General features: G+C 40.1%; 1 protein-coding gene across 7 annotated transcripts in view; it reads left to right on the top strand.

Moving 5' to 3' along the window:
- Positions 1 to 21,254, top strand: part of arhgap23a (Rho GTPase activating protein 23a) — a 79,028-nt gene that overhangs the window by 53,017 nt on the left and 4,757 nt on the right. For 3 of the 7 annotated variants that reach the window (XM_026917015.3, XM_026917014.3, XM_026917011.3), the window contains exons 7-22: positions 3,127 to 4,681; positions 13,628 to 13,786; positions 14,218 to 14,329; positions 15,212 to 15,251; positions 15,698 to 15,835; positions 16,241 to 16,549; positions 16,753 to 16,814; positions 17,260 to 17,372; positions 17,476 to 17,594; positions 17,717 to 17,869; positions 18,550 to 18,628; positions 18,854 to 18,927; positions 19,216 to 19,305; positions 19,796 to 19,921; positions 20,032 to 20,073; positions 20,848 to 20,941. In XM_026917015.3, coding sequence (XP_026772816.3) covers positions 3,127 to 4,681; positions 13,628 to 13,786; positions 14,218 to 14,329; positions 15,212 to 15,251; positions 15,698 to 15,835; positions 16,241 to 16,549; positions 16,753 to 16,814; positions 17,260 to 17,372; positions 17,476 to 17,594; positions 17,717 to 17,869; positions 18,550 to 18,628; positions 18,854 to 18,927; positions 19,216 to 19,305; positions 19,796 to 19,921; positions 20,032 to 20,073; positions 20,848 to 20,941 — 3,265 coding nt within the window. Of the gene's footprint in view, positions 2,153 to 3,126; positions 4,682 to 13,627; positions 13,787 to 14,217; positions 14,330 to 15,211; positions 15,252 to 15,697; positions 15,836 to 16,240; positions 16,550 to 16,752; positions 16,815 to 17,259; positions 17,373 to 17,475; positions 17,595 to 17,716; positions 17,870 to 18,549; positions 18,629 to 18,853; positions 18,928 to 19,215; positions 19,306 to 19,795; positions 19,922 to 20,031; positions 20,074 to 20,847; positions 20,942 to 21,254 lie in introns of all 7 variants that reach the window. The other 4 variants (XM_026917017.3, XM_026917012.3, XM_026917016.3 and 1 more) reach the window with 4 other exon arrangements.

Raw genomic sequence — 21,254 nt, 5'->3', positions numbered from 1 at the left:
CACACACACACACACACACACACACACACACATTAGGGAGGTCAAAAGATTTAAATACTGAAATGTTACTTAACAATATTTATGTATTCAAAGATTTTTAAAAATTCACATTCAGATATGATGAACCCCATGTTCTACATGTATTCACCTAATGTAAATCTATCAAAACAAGAAGAAACATGTTTGATTGCTTCTTTTTCTGTGTCTGAATCTCAGATAAAGTTTTCTTGGGCATATAGTGCACTCTGCAATTTGCCATTTTATTATACCCTATGCGGTTAGCATATGTAGTATATAGAGAACCAAGGGATTGGTCACTGCTCTGATGCAAAATTTGCAGTAAGAAAACATCACTGTGGGTAAATAATAATTTAAAATAAAAAGTTTTCACCTTCTTTCTGTGGGTTATACGAGGAGTGCTGAAACTTTTTGTACCCAGGGACCCCTTTAACTTTGAAATAAATTCCGTGGACCCGCTCTTAGTAAAGATTTATTCAAATACTAGGCTCATTATTTAAATGCACAATAATATTTTAACTATTTATTGGAGTAATAGAGATTTTAGAGCTGAACGTTCCACCCACAGAACACATCTTAAAATTTTAATTGTCAGTTTATTCAGTTTAACATTGAGTATTAACATAATTGTTTTTGAGTTACTGAGGTTTGGATTAAACTCATTCAATTCAAGTGACCAGTCAAACAGACTAATTAATAACTGTAAGAGCTCAATAATAATAAAAGAAAAGAAATAAAAAAAGACAATAAAAGAGACTGAACAAAGAATGAGAATGAAATATGGACATAATATGAGCAGTAACAATATTAAAAAATATATATAATATTATTAAAATATAAATATAAATATAAAAAAATAAATTAAGAAGCAACATGAGAAAAACAAGAATAAGAATAAATAAATACTGACGAAATCATCTAAAATAGTTCGCAAAAGAAACTATTAAAGTATATCAAAATAGATGAAACCATAAAAAATGTATAAAAGAGTTTATAAAAAATATGTCTATGTGCTGTACCTGCCTACATTGATATCCAAATGCATTCGAATACTAAATCTTAATGGTACCTAAAACCTGAAGGCAACGTTTAATGCAATTTGACAGCCCTAAGAGACACACATAATTTCACAAACCCACACAGAGACACATGTAAAGGGAACTTCTGTGTGCATAATCACATGTGCTGCAGCTGTTTCATGAATACATCCTGGTATTTTTAGAAGACTGATGTACAATAAATAAGAGAATCCTCTTAGAGAGTTACAGATACTTGTTGAATGTTACAATTCTTCTCTCGAAATGGACGGTGCTGATGTAAACAGACTTTCGGTGACTCATCGGATTACTTCAGATTACTTCAGCCTTTACACAGAGATTCATCCGCTTCTTTAGTGATTACAAAACTGTCACATGATAAATGTTCACATACGCTAAAACACATTCCTCCCAAACAGCACACACTCAGACTTGCCAGGGTTCCCATATTCATATCGGACCTTAATTACCCTGTCGTTCACATGATGAGACATGCAAGAGCACTCAGTACAGAGAGACTGAAAAACACACACACACACACACACACACACAACACACACGAACATTAGTTCTATTTAGAACACATTAGCTAGACACTTTATCTACTTATTCTAGGAAACGTTATTTCACCTAGCTCCCCTATCTGTGTCTTTTCCTCTATTCATATCATTCCTTCTCTATCTGTTGCTCTCTTTCGCTGCACCAGACACCCCTCCTTACACCCACATCATCTGCATTCCAGAGATGACATCATCAGTGGTGTGGCCCCTCCCACCCTCTCAAAGGGTGGATAGAGAGAAAGAGAGAGAGAGAGAGAGAGAGAGAGAGAGAGAGAGAGAGATGAGGAAGGGAGGGAGTTCAGAAGTGCTAGGTTGGGTTCTTCTCAACACACCAAACCAGATAGAGAAGAAAGACTGAGTGAGAAACAGCCTAAAGAAAAAGGGGCAGTGATTAGAAAGAGTAAGTCAAGGACCAGGAAAAGGACAGCACGAATGGACAAATAGAGAACGACAAGCTCAGCAGAAGAGGAGAGAGAAAGAAACTGAGGTGTTCTCAGAAAACTAAGAGAATCCTTTGGGAATGCTTCTTCCCACTCTGTGAGTTTTGGTCTGTTTACACACACTCGGCTATGTGTGTGCATTAATGTGCATGAAATATGGTTTGTGTACTGATCTTCCTGTCTTGTGTATAAGTTATCATTCAGCTTTTTTGCCAATTCAAATTGAATCAGATCATCCACTGGGCAAGTCAATAGCTGATGTTGTACCCGCAGCCAGTCGGACTGTTCCGTGGTTTTGCGTAAATGGTGTGCTGCTGCATTTCCTTAGCTTCCTGTCCTTCATATGCATTAAAAATATTGTTGGTTAGGAACATCAGCATAACCTTCAGTTGACTGTTTTGCCTTGGGGTGAGATATTTCCATGTGATTTGTTGTCATGAGCCATGGATTGTGTGAACATTAGATTTGAACGTTTGGTTTTTTTCTGCTTCTCGTGCATTTATCTCTACTGACAAATGTATGTAATACTGAGGTATGGGACAAGTTACCATGTTGATCACAATGAAAATAACCACTTTCAGCTTAGGTTTTCTCGACATTGTCTGAAGCAGTCAACATTTCGTGTACAGTTTGATTGTGAAATTTGTCTTACTTTGGCTTTATGCCCTTTTTGAGGTGTTGTGCCTCTTTGTAGTGATGGTATTATGTGATAACAGCATGAACAACATTTTTCAGACTGTATAACCAATGAGAAGCTGAATGTGCTACTCTTTAAGACTTGCGTGGAAAACACTATTGGTGTTGCCATGTATAAATGCCTTAGCATAGTCGAGTTGTATTTTGTCTGGATTTCTGTGAAGGTGCTTTGTGGAGAGACGTATTGTTAAAAGTGCTATACAAATAAAATTTATTGAATTGAGACATGCCTTACAGGGTCACATTCATACTCTTCAGGTTTGATGTCAATGATATACACTCTCCAAACTACCCAAACTCCTGGTCTTAAAAGCTATAACTTAATCACATTACAACCCATTTCCTGATCTCTTCTCTCTTTGCTTTCTATCATAGGCGTACTCTCATGATGCCTACCTGAAAGGGAACACGCCATTTACAGGAGGGGCCCAAAATCTTCCTACACCGCCCCCTTTGTGCTACCCACCACGTTCCCAGCCTCATCCAAGCCACACTCCCTGCCCCGCCCCTTCTCGGTCCCCCCACATGGGACAGAACCAGCTGGACAATTGGAGCCGCTGGCCCGGCTCTGCATCCAGCCCATCCCCACCACTTGACAACCGGACAAGTGTACCTACCACCACCAGTATGGCCTGGGCATCAGAGGGCCGTGAACCAGGGGGTGTCAGCCACAGCAGCCCTGCCCATCGCACAGAGGAAATCCGGTATGGTATGACTGAAAGAGGACGTTCATTCTCTTCCTCAACTTCCACAAGTCCACCGCACCACACTCACCATGGGAACAACAGCAAGGACAACTTGTCATGGGGCAGCCCGCCAAAACCTGCATCAGTGTCAAGTTCATGCCGCAGCGAACGCACCCAACAAGCCCTCACTAACTGGTACTACAACCAGGTGTCAGAACGGGAGCGGGAACGCTCAACTGTCCGCTCTCTACACCAGCGACAACGCAGTTTCTCTCAGGACCGTCTGGGAGAGCTAAGCCGAAGCAGACGGACACATAGGACTGATTTTCCCCAGAGCGCCTCTCATGACACGTTGCTGCACCAAGGGCAGCATCCTCATTGGATGCAGGTAATGCCTTCTGCCTGCCAGAACCGTTCTTGCTCCGAGAACCTTCTCCGCAGTCGCTACGGGCACTCGGGTCGCTCATTAGAGGCTCTAGACCAGGTACTTTGCCCGCTCTCGCCACACCGCGAGAGACAAGCCTGGCAGCAACAGCCCCAGAGGCAGGGAAGCCATTTTAGCTCGGCACAGACGCCACCTAGTGCCCGTCGTGTGCAAGTTCATCGCCAACACCAATCCCAATCTTCAGAGCAGCACCGTTGTCAGCAACACTCACCCCAACAGCACCAACACCCCCCGAAGCATCAAAATCAAATGCATTCATCACAACATCCACCACAGAGCCGCCGTTTGACCTCGTGCCAGAGTGTGGACCAGGAGCAGATTGGCTACCGCAGCTACAGTCCCTCTTTCAACCGCAAGAGTGGACGAATCCTGCAGCATGCCCAGTCGTTCCGGGACCCGTCCTACACGGGCCCACGCCTCAGCTGGACCAGTCTTCCAGAGGGCATGGCTCCATCTCCTGCTCCATCACCTGCCCCTCCTACTTGTTCAGTGTCTGGTGAAGGACAGGATGGAACTCATCGTCCGACTAACCATGAAAGAGAGGGCGGGGAGACAGAGCTGGAGATCCAAGCGCAGGTCCAAGAGGTGGTGCTAAGACAAAAGCCACCCATGGGCCGAAGGGCTGGCCATGTCCACCGACTCCCCCTGGCACTTGATGGCAGTGACCCTCTACTTTTCACCTCGGACCCTGAAGAAGCCCTGCTCAAGTCAGAGGGTTCTTCCTCCCAACGGCGTGCAAACGGTAATCTAGCACCGCTCTCTGTGGAGGATGACTCGCTGGCCTCTATCCCCTTCATTGGTGAGCTTCTTTTCTTCCTCGGGTGCTGCCTTTCTGCTTAAAGTCATCCTCCATTTTTGTTGTTTTGCATGTTTCTTTTTCTCTGTTTTGACTTCTTGAATGTTCTATTCAGTCCATACATTATCTCTATATCTCTACTACTGTAAGCTGGATTACTGTTAACTTCTTTGTTTTCAGTTTTCTTACAGTATTTTAGTGCTTAAGATTTCTTATCCGGGGAGCAGCTTATGTTTCTTTTGGTGTGCTTTGTTGCATGTCAGATGTGTCAGACGTAACCTCAAATGCTTCGCCCATGGGCTATGTAGCATCTGATATCTTTTTTACACTGGTAACAAGCTTCAGGATATTGAAGATTGCAATCTCATTTGCTCCACACACTTCCGTGTATGCACAGTTCTGTGCTGTTTTCAGATGTGAAAACAAACTTTGGAAAACCGTGACTCAATGACCTTTCAAAACGAGATAATAGTTACTGGATGGTAAAAAGTTCAATCTAGCCCATCTTTAAAAGTTATTTGTTTGACAATCTCTGGAAAAAGTGCTTGAAAGTAGATGGGTCTTGACCACATTTAATGACAAAATGTATCAGACTCTTTACTGAAAGCTAGAAGTCATGGCATGTGCGGCTTTGTCAGGGCTTACTTAAGCAGCAAGAGTCTAATAAAACACTCATAAATGCACGTATGCACTCAGAGGCATGCATTTCTCTGGCACATAGGCTAGTTGTTAAGGAAGCAGGAGAATGAAGTGGCCAGACACTTAATAAACTGATGGGAATGTTGGACTGTCTGTCATAAGAGCTTGCAAACCCACTGGCATTGCCATTCATTTCCTCTGTCTGGTGTGTGTGTGCGTGTGCGCACGCATTTGCTCGAGTAGTTTGGGGGCCTTCCCCAATCATGTAGATGCTATTAACCATATGTGTCTGAATCAAATATTAAGAAATTCTGCTGAAATACGTCATTATCAGAAACTAAAACGACTGCGTCCTGATTTTGTATTACCAGACAGGAGCTGATTACTTATGACTGATGACTTGTAAGAAACTTGTGAGAGAGGATCTTTACTAATAATACATTAATTTGGCTGATCAATCCAAGCATGTGAAAAGAGAGAAGGACAGAATAATGTGCATATGTGTGTGTGTTTGTGGGTGAGTGCATTTTATCATGTAGCCTGCAGTGATCATGTCCTGGCTTGCCTGCTACTGGGGAAGAGTGCAAGAGCAAAAGGAGATTTTGAAATAAAATGGCTGACGAAATGCAAAGCATGCCAAGCAAAGGAGATAAAAGCAGTGTAAAGACATGTTCCATCACACACACACTGGGCATGCTACCTACAGAGCTTTACAAAATTTCTCTTCCTTTTTCGAACGCATGTTATGAATGCATATAATCCGAACAGATAAATGCAACTCTCTTGCTAAGACTCAGCTGGAGTGTAAGAGCCTGGGAAAGAAAAGTGTACAATTCAGAGAAGAGTTTAAACCTGACAGAAGTACAACCTGTTTTGCATAAAACAACACACCTTGAATTCCACACAAATATGTATGAAAGCCCAGAATGCCCAGCAGCAATAGTTACACTGCTGGTAATGACTAAACACAAATCTGCACAACCTAGAGACAGCAGTGCCTACGACTTGTGGGTTTTATTTATTTATTTATTTCAAATCAATTTAAATCTGTGTGTGTGTTTGCTAGGTAAAGGACAAGTAACCGAGGTTAGAAGGACAGGTACATAAATAATGTACAAACATCTACGTGCTTTCACGGTTGCAAGCCGGGACATGCTGGGGCACCGAAAACGAAACGACAGAATACACGCCCACAAGCTAATCAGATCTGTGGGCAGTTGGGAAACTATGTTTTGAATCCAGCCATCCAGTTATAGTGCTTTTTGTTGTGTGTAATCTTCAGAGGAAGTTTTCTAGATGAGACAGAATGTCAAATTTATCTATTGAGAATATGTGAAAAAGGTGAACCAGTGCTTGACTGTGTAATATCAGACTTGAGAATATGTGGATTCATGTTAGTGTTACTAAGCTGTTTTGTTAGTTTCTACAGACGTTAGAGTTGGCACCACATTTCCAAACGTGTTGGGCATTCTGTCAGATTTCTTCAGAGGAATTGTTAATAGCTAATGGATACCAGAATATTTAATGGGCTTAGAACATGCCATATTCATAGAGGTTTTTTTGGGAATTGTAAAACTTGCCTTTTCTTATAAAAACAGATCAGCTATATAAATGCCATGCACGGTTAAAATGAAATAGAAGTGCACGTAGAAATGTCTGTGCATGAAGGTGTGTGTGCAGTGTCTTTAACCTCAGTGCCACTATTGAGTTAGCATGTGTGTATAATCTGTGCTCGGCTTTTTAGGTAAAAATGAGGTCAGAAACACTGGAGCATATGTGGATTCATGTCAGTGTGAGTCACTGTTTTGCATGAATCTGCATTACAGGTTGAACATGTTCCAGTTTCATTTTTTTCACGATATGTACTTTTACGGCTCTGACATACACTAACACTGTTGACTGGTATACTATTTTGACCCGATTGGCTATTCTGTACTGAGATGATACTGGGTGTTCTGGTTTTCTTTTTTGTTATGAAATGCAAATTGAACGGCACTGAATAGAAATAACTGCTCCCTCTGGGTGTGGCAAGTTATTTCATTAATACAGACACAGAACTTGTGTGCATGCCATCAGTGACCTTCAGTTGGAGCCTTTGCTGTGGGTTTGAATGAAACATTTCACAGAAAGCAGGAAGTGACAGCAGCGCAGCCCTGGCAGCTGGCACTGAGCAGTCACATTTATTTAGTTCGATTATTTTTGTTAGTAGATAAATCAGGTCCATGTTTCTGGTTCTGACCCTGAGCACTGTTTAAGGTCATCAGACTAGTTTAATAGATGTCAAGCCATTATTTTGAGCTTTCCGGCCTGAACTCTGGAGTAAGAGTGCCATCAGTCTGTTTAAAATGTCAGAAATACAGCCTGACACCGAGTCAACTTTTAATGATTATCACCTCTTTTAGACTTCTTTTAGATTGAACTGCCACATTTTGGATCTAGTTTACTGTACTGGTTAAGATTTATCACCTGAAGCCTCGGCTACACTAATCTTGTGAACCAAACCTTCATGTTTCACTAGAGATTCTGACACATTTTGATAAGTAACATGGCTGCCTACATTCACTGACTGAGAGTTGCATTTAGTCAGCACTCTTTCAAACAAAATTCTTGTAATTTTTTTCAGTCCAGTGACTATATCTTCCTCTGAAAAGCTCACTGTGTCACGTGGCTATGGTCCATGAGTAATATATAGGCTTAATGTCAGTGTCTCATAGTTCAGTGTTTTAGAAAACAGGACTTTAGGAGCTAAAATGTACCTGCAAGCAAACACATTTTGAGACACACTTCAGACCCAGCAATACAGGGCTTCTTAACCTCTTTCCCAGTGCATGACCCTCACCCCCTCATAAAGGCGACTCAGTATGTTACCCCAGGACAGCTATCGAACTTTGTTGTGTTTCAACAGCTGATTGTGTTTGTCTGTTAATGGCTTGTAGGTGGTGCCTTTAGGCAGACCTTGTATACACCCATAAAAAAAGATTTTGTTGATCTATTTTAGTGCTACTCTCACAACCCCCCAGGGTCGACCCCCAGGTTAAGAACCCCTATATACACTATACACTAATGGTCACTAACCCCAAAAGTCTTTTAAGCATGATGGAATATAAAGTACAGCAAACGTTCTGTGCCTACACCAACTAAAATACAATTCCAAATAGCTTATTTGTCTATAAACTGTTCCCTCCCTGAGGTGTTCTCCGCCACCATTTTTGGTTGCTGCATGTGAGCAGACACACAGGATTGTGGGACATGTAGTACAATAAAGAATATGCCTGTGTTGCTTTAAAAATCAGATGAAGGGACCTCAGTAGACAGCATTCACTTGCTTCCAAGACACAGGAATCCAGCCAACCATATCTTTTCAATCTGCTGCTCATTCTGTGTCACAAGGCATCGTAACACACTTAGAGGGAATCACTGTCTGCCCTCTTCCACATACATGAGCTCAAAGATGCCTACAATTGGCTAGTGTCACTGTGATTGACAGGGAGAGTGAGAGTATGCCACCCCCCTAAAAAAAAAAAAAAACTCTTGGCGGATGCCACGGATGGCTGTGGCATCATCAGGATTTGAACTCAGAGGCAGCTTTTTTAAATGTTTCAGAGACACCCATACTCACTGGATTGTTAATATCGTCAATATTTATACAGTAATTTCTTTGGCATTAACAACACAGCATTCCTCAATCTCCACCGAGCCAAACTAAACCATGGTTCCAGGTTATGAATGCAGACAGTCCTTAGCACTGCTGATGAAATCTACACTATATCACTGGTGACTAGATCCACAACTTTGAATGTGACCTCCATGAAAAATTCCAATTGATTTATGTTCAACCAAATCCAGCAAGACAATAAATTCCCAACAGAGTCTCAGCTTTCAGCCACTGCTGGTGGTGTTGTCATGGTGAACAGAGACACTCTCAGACAAATTTTAGCGGTTTACTGCATTTGCATGTGGTCATCAATGTATTCTTGCACCTCAGTTGTACTATTTAAAGTCACAGAAGCAACATTATTGACTAAAATGGTCCAAAGTCATACATCTATTCCTGATTAGTATGGAGCTCACACAGCACTGTTGGATTTGGTGCATTCTGGGTATACTGTGGTGGTGTGGCACAGATGTATGGGACTCGGAAGGAGGGAAAAAAGGGGTAGGGAGCTCAGGGGTTTTGGAGTGAGGGGGTGAGACACACACACTTAATCGGACACAATCAGCACACTCAGCTCTTTCTACCCTCAATGGTACCATTGTGTCATGTGTGCAAAGAGGAGGGGGTCTTCATGCACACACACACACACGCACACACACAACAGTAGGACCTGTGAACATCTCTCAGAAACTTGTGATGTTCCCTTGTTCTTGTGTACTTCCTGTCTCCATATCCCTCTCTGAGATCACCCCTCTGCTCTTTCTCATCTGACTCCAGCTTCCAGAGAGTTCCTCTATGTTTGGTGTGTTCTTACTTAGATGGAGCTCGGTTATGGAAGTGCAGGAAGTGTGCACATGTATCTGGCCATAAGGAGGCATGTAGAAGTTTAAGCAATACTCCAACATTTTTCAACCTAATCTCTGTCCACCACACAGAAGCATTCTTTCGACTACATAGATAAGAAAGAAGAGGGAAAAAAAGCAAACTTTGACTCGAAACTCACTTATAATGGAAGTCTAAGGGCAGTTGTTGATCCCAGGCAGTAAACTTTTAAACTACTTGATGGAAATTTAAAACTACAACCATTACACCATAACACTTTTTCAAAACACTGCAGCAATACAGTACAGATTAATTTTGGTTACCTTTGTGGTGTGAGATACCATGTTTACTTTGAGCTACTTTTGCTACACTGGTAACACACAATTGCAAAAAAGCTGTGAAATCACTCTTATGAAAGTTTCTAGAACTTAATTTATTAATCCCTTTAGCATTCTGCAAGTAAGGAATAAAACACTTGGGGTGTGTTGTTATAGGAAAATAATCAATGATGGTGTCGTGTGATATGGCCCGATATTGGTAACACCCCAAAGTTGATTATTTTACAATTAAATCATGTCTTGAAGAGTTTCATTCCTCTTATAACACAGATTAATTTGGCAACACTAACAATTATAGTTATATTTAATGTTGTGGAATGTCCATGAAACAAGTTAGGTCCTGTTTGCACTTACTAGGGGTGTAACAAGCTGATTTGGATCAATGCATCGATTTCAAAGGCAACAATACAACAATCATAAATCAATTATCACTATTTATAAAGCACTTATTGTTGAAAAAGGGCAAAAAACTGGTTTAACTGATTTAATAGGTTAGCAAGGTGATTTGCTTGTAACTCTGATATTTCTAAAATAGTCCTTCTCTACATCATTCACAAATTCATGGTACATCCATTCCAAAATCTGAAGTTTGTCACATAACAATGTCATCAGTCATTCCCTCAAAAGCTTCTCTTTCTCTTTCTCTCTCTTGATTTAATTAGACAAAAAAAACCCACACTTTTCGTCCTTATGTCAGAAAACTTACAGGAACTGCTTTACACTTGGCTGTTCTGAACTCTGACACTGGAGACTCCTTCCATAAATGCTAAATAAGTGGCTCCTCACAGAATTTCACACATTTTTTATTTGTTTATACAGAATGTTTGCCATACAAGGTGCAGTGTAAGTTAATATGAAAACAATAAATTATGAGTGCATAACAAGTGCATTAATATAAACCAGTAGAAATTAAGCAGCATTCTGACCAATCAGAGTGGAGACTTCAGCAGCACCGGGGTGTAAAGATGTTTACTGGCTACTTCAAGACCTGCCCTTGGAGTATGATGAGTGAGTTTTGAGTAAACAGGTTTCTGTTCTGTTCTCAGGTCAGGGAAACGTATTGAAATCATTGCTCATGGAAACTGCACCTACACTACAGTTATAGTAAAGAGAAAAACAGGTTAAAAGTATTGGAGTTTTTCTTTTAATTCTGGTCGTGTTTTGGATTAGTAAGCAGCAGTAAAAATAGAAGCGTAACCAGTCTGTGATGTCTATACTGTGAATGCACAGCGTTCATGGAAAGGGTATGTTCTGTATGTTAATGATGCTGCTTTTTCGTGTGTGAGCTCGGCCTGCAGTAATAAGCGCCTTTGTTAAACCCACAGTGCAGCTATTTCTGCCAGTGGCTGGAAAACAGGCCCAGTCCAGATTCTGCATCCCAGATTGGGAATGTTTCCGCCCCTGCGCTTTCTCTGTCTCTCTCTCTCTCTCTCTCTCTCTGTCTCTCTCTCTGTCTCTCTCTCCATGAGAGAGAGAGTTTGTGTGTGTGTATGTGTGTGTGAGAGAGAGAGAGAGAGAGAGAGAGAGACATTGGGAATGTTTGCGTGCTCTCTCTCTCTGGTTTCTCATCCACCTCCAGAACTGAGTATGAGCGAACGGTTAACTCTGTGCTGGCATGGAAGAAGAAGAGCGGGAACAGAAATGTAGAAAGAAGGGAAAAAAAAGGATACGATTAGGGATTGAAACGAGCAGCGAGATGAAGTTCTGGCTGAGATGATTGATTGATAATTGATGTACACCTGCTGACAATGACAAGAAGGGACGTGAGGAAAACGGCTGTATGGGGCACCAGAAACCTGACAGAGTTGGAAATTATGAAAAAAGGAGCAAGGGCAAAAGAAGGTGGGTGAAAGGGATTAAAAACGATTGAGGTTGTTGTAACACTGGATGATTAGCGAATATAGATTTATATATAAAGATATAAAGAGGGAAAATGTTAAAATAAAATCTCAGATCAAATGTGGTTAATGAGAAAACACCATCCTTTCTTGGTGTTAGTGGCAGTGCATTCTGCTGCCATCTGGTGGTTTGGATTAGTATTGCAGGGTGTCAGATGTGACTGATTTCCTATACTGGCAGCTTCACAGTCAGGTCAGGTCTGGTGCTGAGCAGAAATATGCACAGAGAGAGAAATAATTAACCCAGAGAGCTTGTTCCTGCTGCTGTGGAGGTCACGGGGGAACTGAAAGCAGAAGCGTTTAGTGAAGTTGTAAGAGGGCATTGTCACTTTATAAGAAAAACATTTATGAATTGGTTTCATAGCATTAGGTAGCAGTGATTTAATAGTCGAGTGCAGGACTTAAATGAGAATTTAAAGTAACTTTAAATAAAGGTTGTTGGATAATTTGGATCAAATTGTCAAAACAGCACAACAGTTGTGTCTTTTGTGAATTTTCATCACTTCTGTGACATATTGAACAGCTTTGTAGTTTGTATTTTGAACTAATTTCATTTGAAGAGGATGATTTGGTATCTGGAAACCTTTATCCAAAGACCCTTAGTGTGAATCTAACCTGCTAGCTGACTTAGCTAATGTTATGATGAGTGTTATAGTATATTTTGACACATTTATATACTGTAATATGTATACAGACCTAAGAATATGACAATGATATCAAATCCCAGCTAGTTTACTAGCAGTAATATATGCATATTTAGTAATATTGTATTAATAAAGTAATATACAGTAAACACATTTATGTAGCATATTTATGTACAGTATATGGATTTTTAATAAAGCTAAAGCTATAAAGCTTTCCATCCTATGCCACTTTAGCAGTTTTATGAGCATTAAAGGCATTAAACAATCACCACAGATTATTTCAGTGAATTTAAAATGGCAGGCTTCAGGACTCCTCCCATTACTTATACCTTGACTTTATCTGTAACTTGGCAAACACTGCTGTAGAGTAATGGATAGAAACCTGCACAAAAACACATTCATAGGTTCATAAAAGAACTGAAACTTTGTTTTTAGTTCAAACACAGCGCACACATCTCATTTCCACATTGAGCACGTTTCTCATGGAGGACAAAGATCCAGGTATGATCAGAGTTGATTTCGTTAATCTTTTTTCTCTCTTAATGATGGATGAGTGCTTTCCGGTTTTAAAATGTTCTTCAGATTTGAACTGGTTGTCTCTTTTCCTCCATTCTTTCATTCTTTTCACTTGTATGAGGTTGGTTTTGTCCGATGGCTTTTTCACTTTCATTTTTTTTTTTTCAGTTTACAAAATGGCGTGTTCGTTCGTACTGTGTTTCTGTGGATGAGAGAAAAACATGTCGGTTTAATGAGTTAACCTTGCTACACTGTTTTTGCTCTTCCTTTAACCTGTGCCCTCTCATTTCTTTCTGCTCATCCCTGCTTTTTCCTGTTCTCTAATGATTTCCTTCTATTCCTGTCCTCTTTCCTCTGTATCCTTCACCTTCCCTTCCTTTTCTCATCCTCTTTTCCTATCTTCCCTTCTTTTTTCTCTCCTTTTGCTCCTCCCACAGATGAGCCAACCAGCCCGAGCGCAGATCTGCGGGCGTGTCACGTCCCCGCCTCGTCCGTCGTGTCCAGTGGCGGCCTTAAGTCCGCCTCCGCTGTGGGGACCAGCCCCGCCTCCCCAACCTTCACCTTCCCCCTCAGCCGCCTCTCTTCCCATGACTGCAGTGAGTCTCGCAGAGAGAGAGAGAGAGAGAGAGAGATGCATGCTCAGACACACACCACTGAAATGCACACGTATACGTTTTTACGACACATACAGCAGATCCCTCTGTTTCTCGCATTCACATCTAAACTCGTGCATGTATTAGAACATGAGTCCGAGATTATAGCCTGCGTCTGCATGCTCTCCTGCATGTGCACACGCTCGAACCACAGCTGGACTGAACGATTTACAGCAGACCCAGCAGCTCTGGAACAGCATCCCTCTATCCGCCCTGCATCCCTCCTACAGACTCTCCTGCTCACCCCACTCTCTATTCTCTCATCCCCTCCTCGCTATCTTTTCCCGTCCCTTAACATTCTCCGTCTCACGCCATCCTATTTCTTCTCACTCAGTACAAATCAGCTGTTCTTCTCTTCTCGTCTTTCTGAGCAGGCAGCATCAAATCCAGTCGCCGCTCTTCCTATCTGTTGGCCATCACCACCGAGCGCTCCAAGTCATGTGACGAGGGACTCCACACTCTCAGAGACGATGGGCGGGTCTTCTCGTGAGTCTTTAGGGATGGATTTATGAAAGCTTTAGAGTTAACTCCAAAGTCGTAATTATTATTCAGTGTAAATATTACAGTTGCTGATCAGAGTTAATTGCTATGTGTATATATTTATTGCTGTCTCTAAATATGAGCTAAAGAAATATAGACTAGAACTTAAACTAATTATTAAGATGGGGGTTCTCAAACTTTTTGAAGCCAGAGACCTTTTTCAACGTAATTACCCCCTCATGATCACGGCATAGATTTAACTTAAATGTCATCATATTTAAATCATCATATTTTATAATCAAATGTGTCGTCATGTAAATTTATTCGTGCCATTTATTCCAGAACTTTTCCCTCATCCAGATGTAGATTTGAAACACTGTGTATCATATTAACAGCACTTTTTGCGTTTATTAAGAGTTAGATTAAAACTCTAAATATTATTTATACTTGGTTTTAGATTAACCCAGTTCATTTCAAGTGACCAGTCAATTACGCTATGATAACTAAATAATAACCATAACAACCTTGGTCCTAGTCAATAGTCATCTCCATTACTATCAAGTGATTAAAAAAAGAGCATCACTGAATTCTGGTCATCTCTGCACACCACTTTGGTTTTATACCAAGGTATTGAGATAAATGTAGGAAAAATCTTCTGTAAGGAAAAACTTAATATTCTATAATTGGGCTAACAATAATGGGGGGCGGGGGGATGTACTCTATTAGAACCAATCACTAAAGGATTGGCAAATATACTGCTCATAGATGGTTTTTGTTTCGTAAATATTTCCACTATAAGACCTATACTGATGTGCTGCAGTTATTTATGCTGCAGGAGGAACTGATTGTATGCCTCCTGACTCATATTGTCTATTTTATTCCTTTCAGGAGGTTGCCAAAGAGAGTTAAAAGCTTCTTCGGTGATGGGGTAAGTGCAGCTGACTAAAGTCGTGTGCAGTATGGTGTGAAAGTGCTTGGGTATCCTCCTGATCCTCCTGCGAACTGTTTTAACCTTGTCACTTCAAGGTCAAAATGAGCCGAATATAATCTCTGTAATATAAACATGACTTTAAAAAATGATCGCCATTAGAGAATTGAGAGTGTGACTGAAGTACATAGATGTTTAGTGGTTCCACTTTTAGTAAAAAAAAAAAAATTAAAATAGTCAGACAGAGCAGTTAAACTAAACTGAGCAGCAGTTATACTTGAGCTTCACACATTGGCAGGGAAGAAAATAATATTAACCAACCAGATTCGAGCATTTAAAACCAAAGTCTTACATTATTTCCTGTTTCATTTAGAAATATGTGCCATTCTAGAAGATGAATGTGCTGTGATTTTGTATTTTATGTGTGTGTGTGTGTGTGTGTGTAGTCCCTGGACAGCTTGACGGTGGCTGACGAGGCTCGCTCTAAACGTCACTCTGCCTCGGAGCTGGGCAGCATCAGCTACAGTGACGTGAGGAAAGAAGGATGGCTGCACTACAAACAAATCCACACTGAGAAGGGCAAGGTGAGATAAGAGGCAGAGCTGAACGATATTATCACACATGCAGAAGAAATTCATCCTGCGTTAAAACAATACGGGTTACACATGCACCTGTGCAAAAATGTGTGTGTGTGTGTGTGTGTTCTGTATCCAAATGTAACTTTGAGCAGCTCATCAGTGAGTCATAATTCAGTCATTTCTGTGATAATGTACAGAATGTCTAAATATATTCGCTGTGATAGTTAAATCTCATATTTTTGTGTCTTTCACTGGTTTATGTAAGATAGAAAGATTAGCAGTATTATTAAGGGTTATAATACTTCTTTTTCACTTTTCACATTCAACTCTGTCTTGTCAGCTCTCTATTTCCTTTTCCACTCATCTTTCTCTTCTTAATATTTGTATGCCATCTCTCTGTTCACGCTTCAGAAGGTGGGCAGTGCCATTCGTCCCTGGAGGCGGGTCTTCTCAGTGTTGCGCTTCGGTGCACTCTACCTCTACAAAGACAAACGGGAGGCACTGCTGAAAGGTGCCGCCCTGGGAGGCGGATCCGAAGACGAGCAACCAATCAGACTCCGAGGCTGCCTGGTAGACATTGCGTACAGCGAGACGAAGCGCAAGAATGCGCTGCGACTGACCACGCAGGACTTCTGCGAGTACCTGCTGCAGGCTGAGGACCGAGACGACATGCTGGAGTGGATCAGAGTGATCCGGGAAAGCAGCAAGACTGACAGCGAGGTGGGACACACACACACAAAAAAAAAAAACATAGCTATGGATAACAGCAAATGATTTTCTATTAAAAATCACCAGCTGATAGTGAAGTATTTTTATTGTCTCTTTAGACCATTAAAGTTTGCTGAGCTATTAATTGGTAAATATTCCCAGTTTTTGTTTTGATGATGTATAAAGGTGATAGACTGCTTGTTTGTGTGTTGTAGGAGTTGGGTTTCACTCGACAAGCTCTCATCAACAAGAAACTGAATGACTACAGGAAGCAGAGGTGAGTGCAGATAACATGCTGGTCTTGATAAAAGCTGGAAGTGATATATTTTGAATAATCATCGTTATGCTGCTTGTATTAAACATGGTTCATGCATTAAGTCAAAGTGTTTTATGACATCAGTTAATGTAGAGGTCATATAGAGGTTAGGGTTGTTCTCTTTCCATCATGATATGACGCAATCTTCTTCTCAATATATGAGTTACAATTCAACGTATGAACAATTATAAACAAAGATTTGATTATTTCTGGTGTTATTGTGTGATACTATAATACAACATGTATATCATATAATATCATTTAATATTGGGCAGTGCTTATGTTTGAACACTATGTTTACGTTTGTTATACACTATAAATACAGTCTGTAGATCTTGTGTCAGATGGAAAGCTCTTAATGAAAAGTTGTTTTTCATTGTTGTTGTCTTTCTGTGGCTCCGTTTAGTCCGACAGGTAATAAGCCTGACTCATCTCCCCGAGTGCCACGCATGACCTTCTTGCTCACCAAGGCTGACACCAGCAGTGCGCCCCCACGCTCGCCCAAACACGAACCCAAAGGTCAGCCTGTTTTACACACGCTCAGCCAAGACCCCAACATCATGTCTTCCCTCTTTTCTCTTTCTTTATTTTCATTCTTAATCATTTTCCTTCCCACTTTCAGAGGAGAGCAGTCCTCCCAAGTCTCCATGGGGCATCAACTTCATGAAGAAAGCGAAGAAGGCGGACCCGAAAGCGTTTGGAGTCCGGCTGGAGGATTGCCAACCCGCCTGCAATAACAAGGTCTGAATGTGAACGCTGGTGCGAATCGATTCTTTAGAGAATAATTGTGAGGACTGTCCTGGCTTAGTAGCACTGTGTGTGTGTGTGTGTGTGTGTGTGTGTGTGTGTGTGTGTGTGTGTAGTTTGTTCCCCTGATTGTTGAGATCTGCTGTGGCTTGGTGGAGGAGATGGGTCTGGAGTATACAGGAATCTACAGAGTGCCAGGTAACAACGCTGTGGTGTCCAGCCTGCAGGATCAACTCAACAAGGGCAGTGACATTAACACTACAGAGGAGGTGAGACACACACACACATTCCTATAAAAAAATTAAAAGGAAAAAAATACATTTTAAAAGAATTATCAGCACATTAAACATAAATCCTCTGCAAACAGCAAAGATTTTTTTTTTAATTTTGCAGCATACAGTGTTTAATAGATACCTCTACAGATAACTGATGAATTTTTAAGCAATTTTTATGTAATCATAAGTGCTAGGATGAAATGTATAAAAGAAATTAATTAATTAATTGCAATAATGGTACATAAATGGAGTATATAGTATATACACATTCATGCAATTATAGAAAAAACATCACCTGGTCTTTTTACAATTTTCATCTGCTCAGTTTTGGTGAGGCTGATTGGAAAATTGCATGAATGAGCTGGTATCCAGATGTTATATTATATTATATTATATTAGACAATCAATGAACAGGTCAAACTCAGTAGAGTTGATTTACAGACAAAGTGACATAAGATAAGAGTAAATGCTATTATAACATCAAAACACACTTCTGAATATCCAGATATATCCAAATCTATACTTGCATTAAATTTGTATCTCAACATTCATACATGAATACATTTATCTGAGATCAGCATCAGTGTGTACGTACCCTAAATGGGGATTATTTATGATTGTGATTATGATTATGATTATTTATCTTGTGTGGCTCGTGTTTCTGTCTGATCCAGCGGTGGCAGGACCTGAACGTGGTGAGCAGCCTGCTCAAATCTTTCTTCCGCAAGCTTCCGGAGCCCCTCTTTACTGATGGTGAGCCTCATCGTTCTGCCATGACTGTTCACATTTGTGTTTTAGCAGCACATAGGAAAGTGGCTCAAATCTGATTTGAAAAGTTTAAACAGATATGAAAAAATATATTCATATCACATTTAGGCAAATAAAAAAAACAATGTACTCATATTTACTGAGCTACATTTAAGGTACATTGTATTGTGTAGTCAGCTGGTGTCTGATTGTTTTCTTTTTCTCTGAAAGACAAGTACAATGACTTCATCGATGCCAATCGTATGGAGAATCCAAGTGACAGGTTGAAGACCTTGAAGAAACTGGTATGAATGTGGCATCTTTACTGGTGTATTCACTTACACACACCTACACCACTTCATTTCTTCCTATTAGATCTCTTTTTCTTGTTAATTCATTTTACTGTGTTTATAATGTAAGGAATAAAACACTTTGGGATGTACTGTTATGGAAAAATAAACAACAGGATGGTATGATGTGGCCCTGTTGATTATTTCCTATAACAGCATGTCCTTGAGTTTTTTATTCCTCTCATACCACAGCATTTTGCTTAATGACTTTGAGTTCTTTTTTTTTTGTCACTTTCTCTGCAGATCCATGATTTGCCAGATCATTACTTCCACACTCTGAAGTTTCTAATTGGTCATCTGAAGACTGTAGCCAATCACTCGGAGAAGAATAAGGTCAGTTCTATCTAATGTGTATGTATCTCATAAATGTTTATTAATAATCGTAAATGTTTACTGATGCCCCAGCAGCTGCCCTTAGACTTCTGTTATATGCAAGTTTAATATATACAGCTTTTTTTTTTTTTTTTTTTAGTTCTTGTCCATGATATTCACTCAGTGGTTAAGGCTTTGGTTTTTGGCCTGTGAGTTCAAATCCCAGCACCATCAAGCTGCCAGTGTTGTGTCCTTGAACGAGGCCCTTAACCTTAAACTGCTCATTTGTGTCCAGTTTAAATTGTAGGTTATGAATGAAATGAATAAATTGATAAAATAAAACACAGATGGTGTAGAGATTAGGTTAAAAAAAACAGGAGTTTCTTCGCTGCCTTATATTGGGGTTTATATTTGGCTTAGATATATTGTATTTGTGTAGGAGTATTAAATTTACCTGCACAGTTATGTATTTTGTGTGTGTGTGTGTGAATGTGTGTGTGTGTGCGTGCAGATGGAGCCTCGTAACTTGGCACTAGTGTTTGGACCCACTCTCGTGAGAACATCGGAGGACAACATGACAGACATGGTCACCCACATGCCTGACCGCTACAAGATCGTCGAGACTCTCATCCAACATGTAAAGCTTTCTCACGCTAAGCACCACAACTAAAGAAACCGTCTTTATTTCAGATTTTTACTTTGAATTCAAAACACATTTGCCCTTTCATTTTTCTCTCACATATGCAGTATGCCTGGTTCTTCAGTGAGGAACATGACAAGGATGAAAAGGTACGTTACAGCTGAAATGATAACCATGATTACTTTGATAGTTGTTGTTTTTTTATTTGATGTTTATCACATCATTTTATGATCTAAAATCAACAGATCTGTCTTTTACATCATAATCCTGCATAACTTCGATAGTATAAATATTTAATTTTATATATATATATTGTATATATAATATACATACTATATAGCATAGCTAAGATCCCCAGTGTTACAGTTAACAGTGTTTTTCCTCAGTGATTTGCCTGCATAGTTAAAAAAAAAACATTTTTTAATTTATTAAAGATTGACTTGCCAATCTTTTATCCATTTATAGTTATATTTAATGTTGTGGAACACCCATCAAAGTATTTAGTTCCTATAATCGCTTACGTTATAGCACTTGTTATAAACAGTTGTTCTCTCACCAACCTCTTTATTTTTTCTCTCTTGAAGATAAAAAATGCAGCTTGTCATGTTACTGATAAACCAGAAACTACTCCAGCCATGAAAACGTTCCCATGGCGGAAGACTTACTGAGTGTTAGAAAGCACTGACACTCGAGATTGATTCAGTAAATAACAGTATAAACCTGTGATTTGAAATACAGCCAGCACTGTTATGGAAAATTACTCCACACCTTCTGATTCGAGAATTCAGCAGCACTGTGATATAACTGTATTTAATTCACTGAGGAAGCCAAAAAATCATGATTAAGTATGAGAAGTTGTGGAGCCCTTGAAATACTGTATGTTGAAGTTATTCTTTCTTTCTTTCTTGTCTTGTCTCTGTCAGACGCCAGTGGACACAGAGGAAGTTCAACCTGCCCCCAACATAGACCACCTCTTATCGAACATTGGCCGAGCTGGGCTCCTGGGCGAGATCTCAGGTGAGAGCCTGCGCAACCTGTCCACTATTTAAATCACAAACCGCACTGAACTAATTTTAGTCTATTTAAAATGACTGATGCTGCATTCAAGAGCTCCTCTGATTCTAGACCAGGAGGATTTTGAGATATTTTGAGTTAGGGCTGGGCTAATATCCATCAATATTTATATATATATATATATATATATATATATATATATATATATATATATATATATATATATATATAATGTATGGTGAGTGTTAAATATTTGTTTGTATATTTATAGATGTTACATTTTTATAGACAGTAAAAAGGTATCATCAGACAAACT

This window comes from Pangasianodon hypophthalmus, chromosome 13, assembly GCF_027358585.1.
Source record: "Pangasianodon hypophthalmus isolate fPanHyp1 chromosome 13, fPanHyp1.pri, whole genome shotgun sequence".
In the NCBI taxonomy this organism is placed as follows: Eukaryota; Metazoa; Chordata; class Actinopteri; order Siluriformes; family Pangasiidae; genus Pangasianodon; species Pangasianodon hypophthalmus.
The sequence above is the reverse complement of the archived record's forward strand: the minus strand, read 5'-3'. Positions and strand labels throughout refer to the sequence as shown.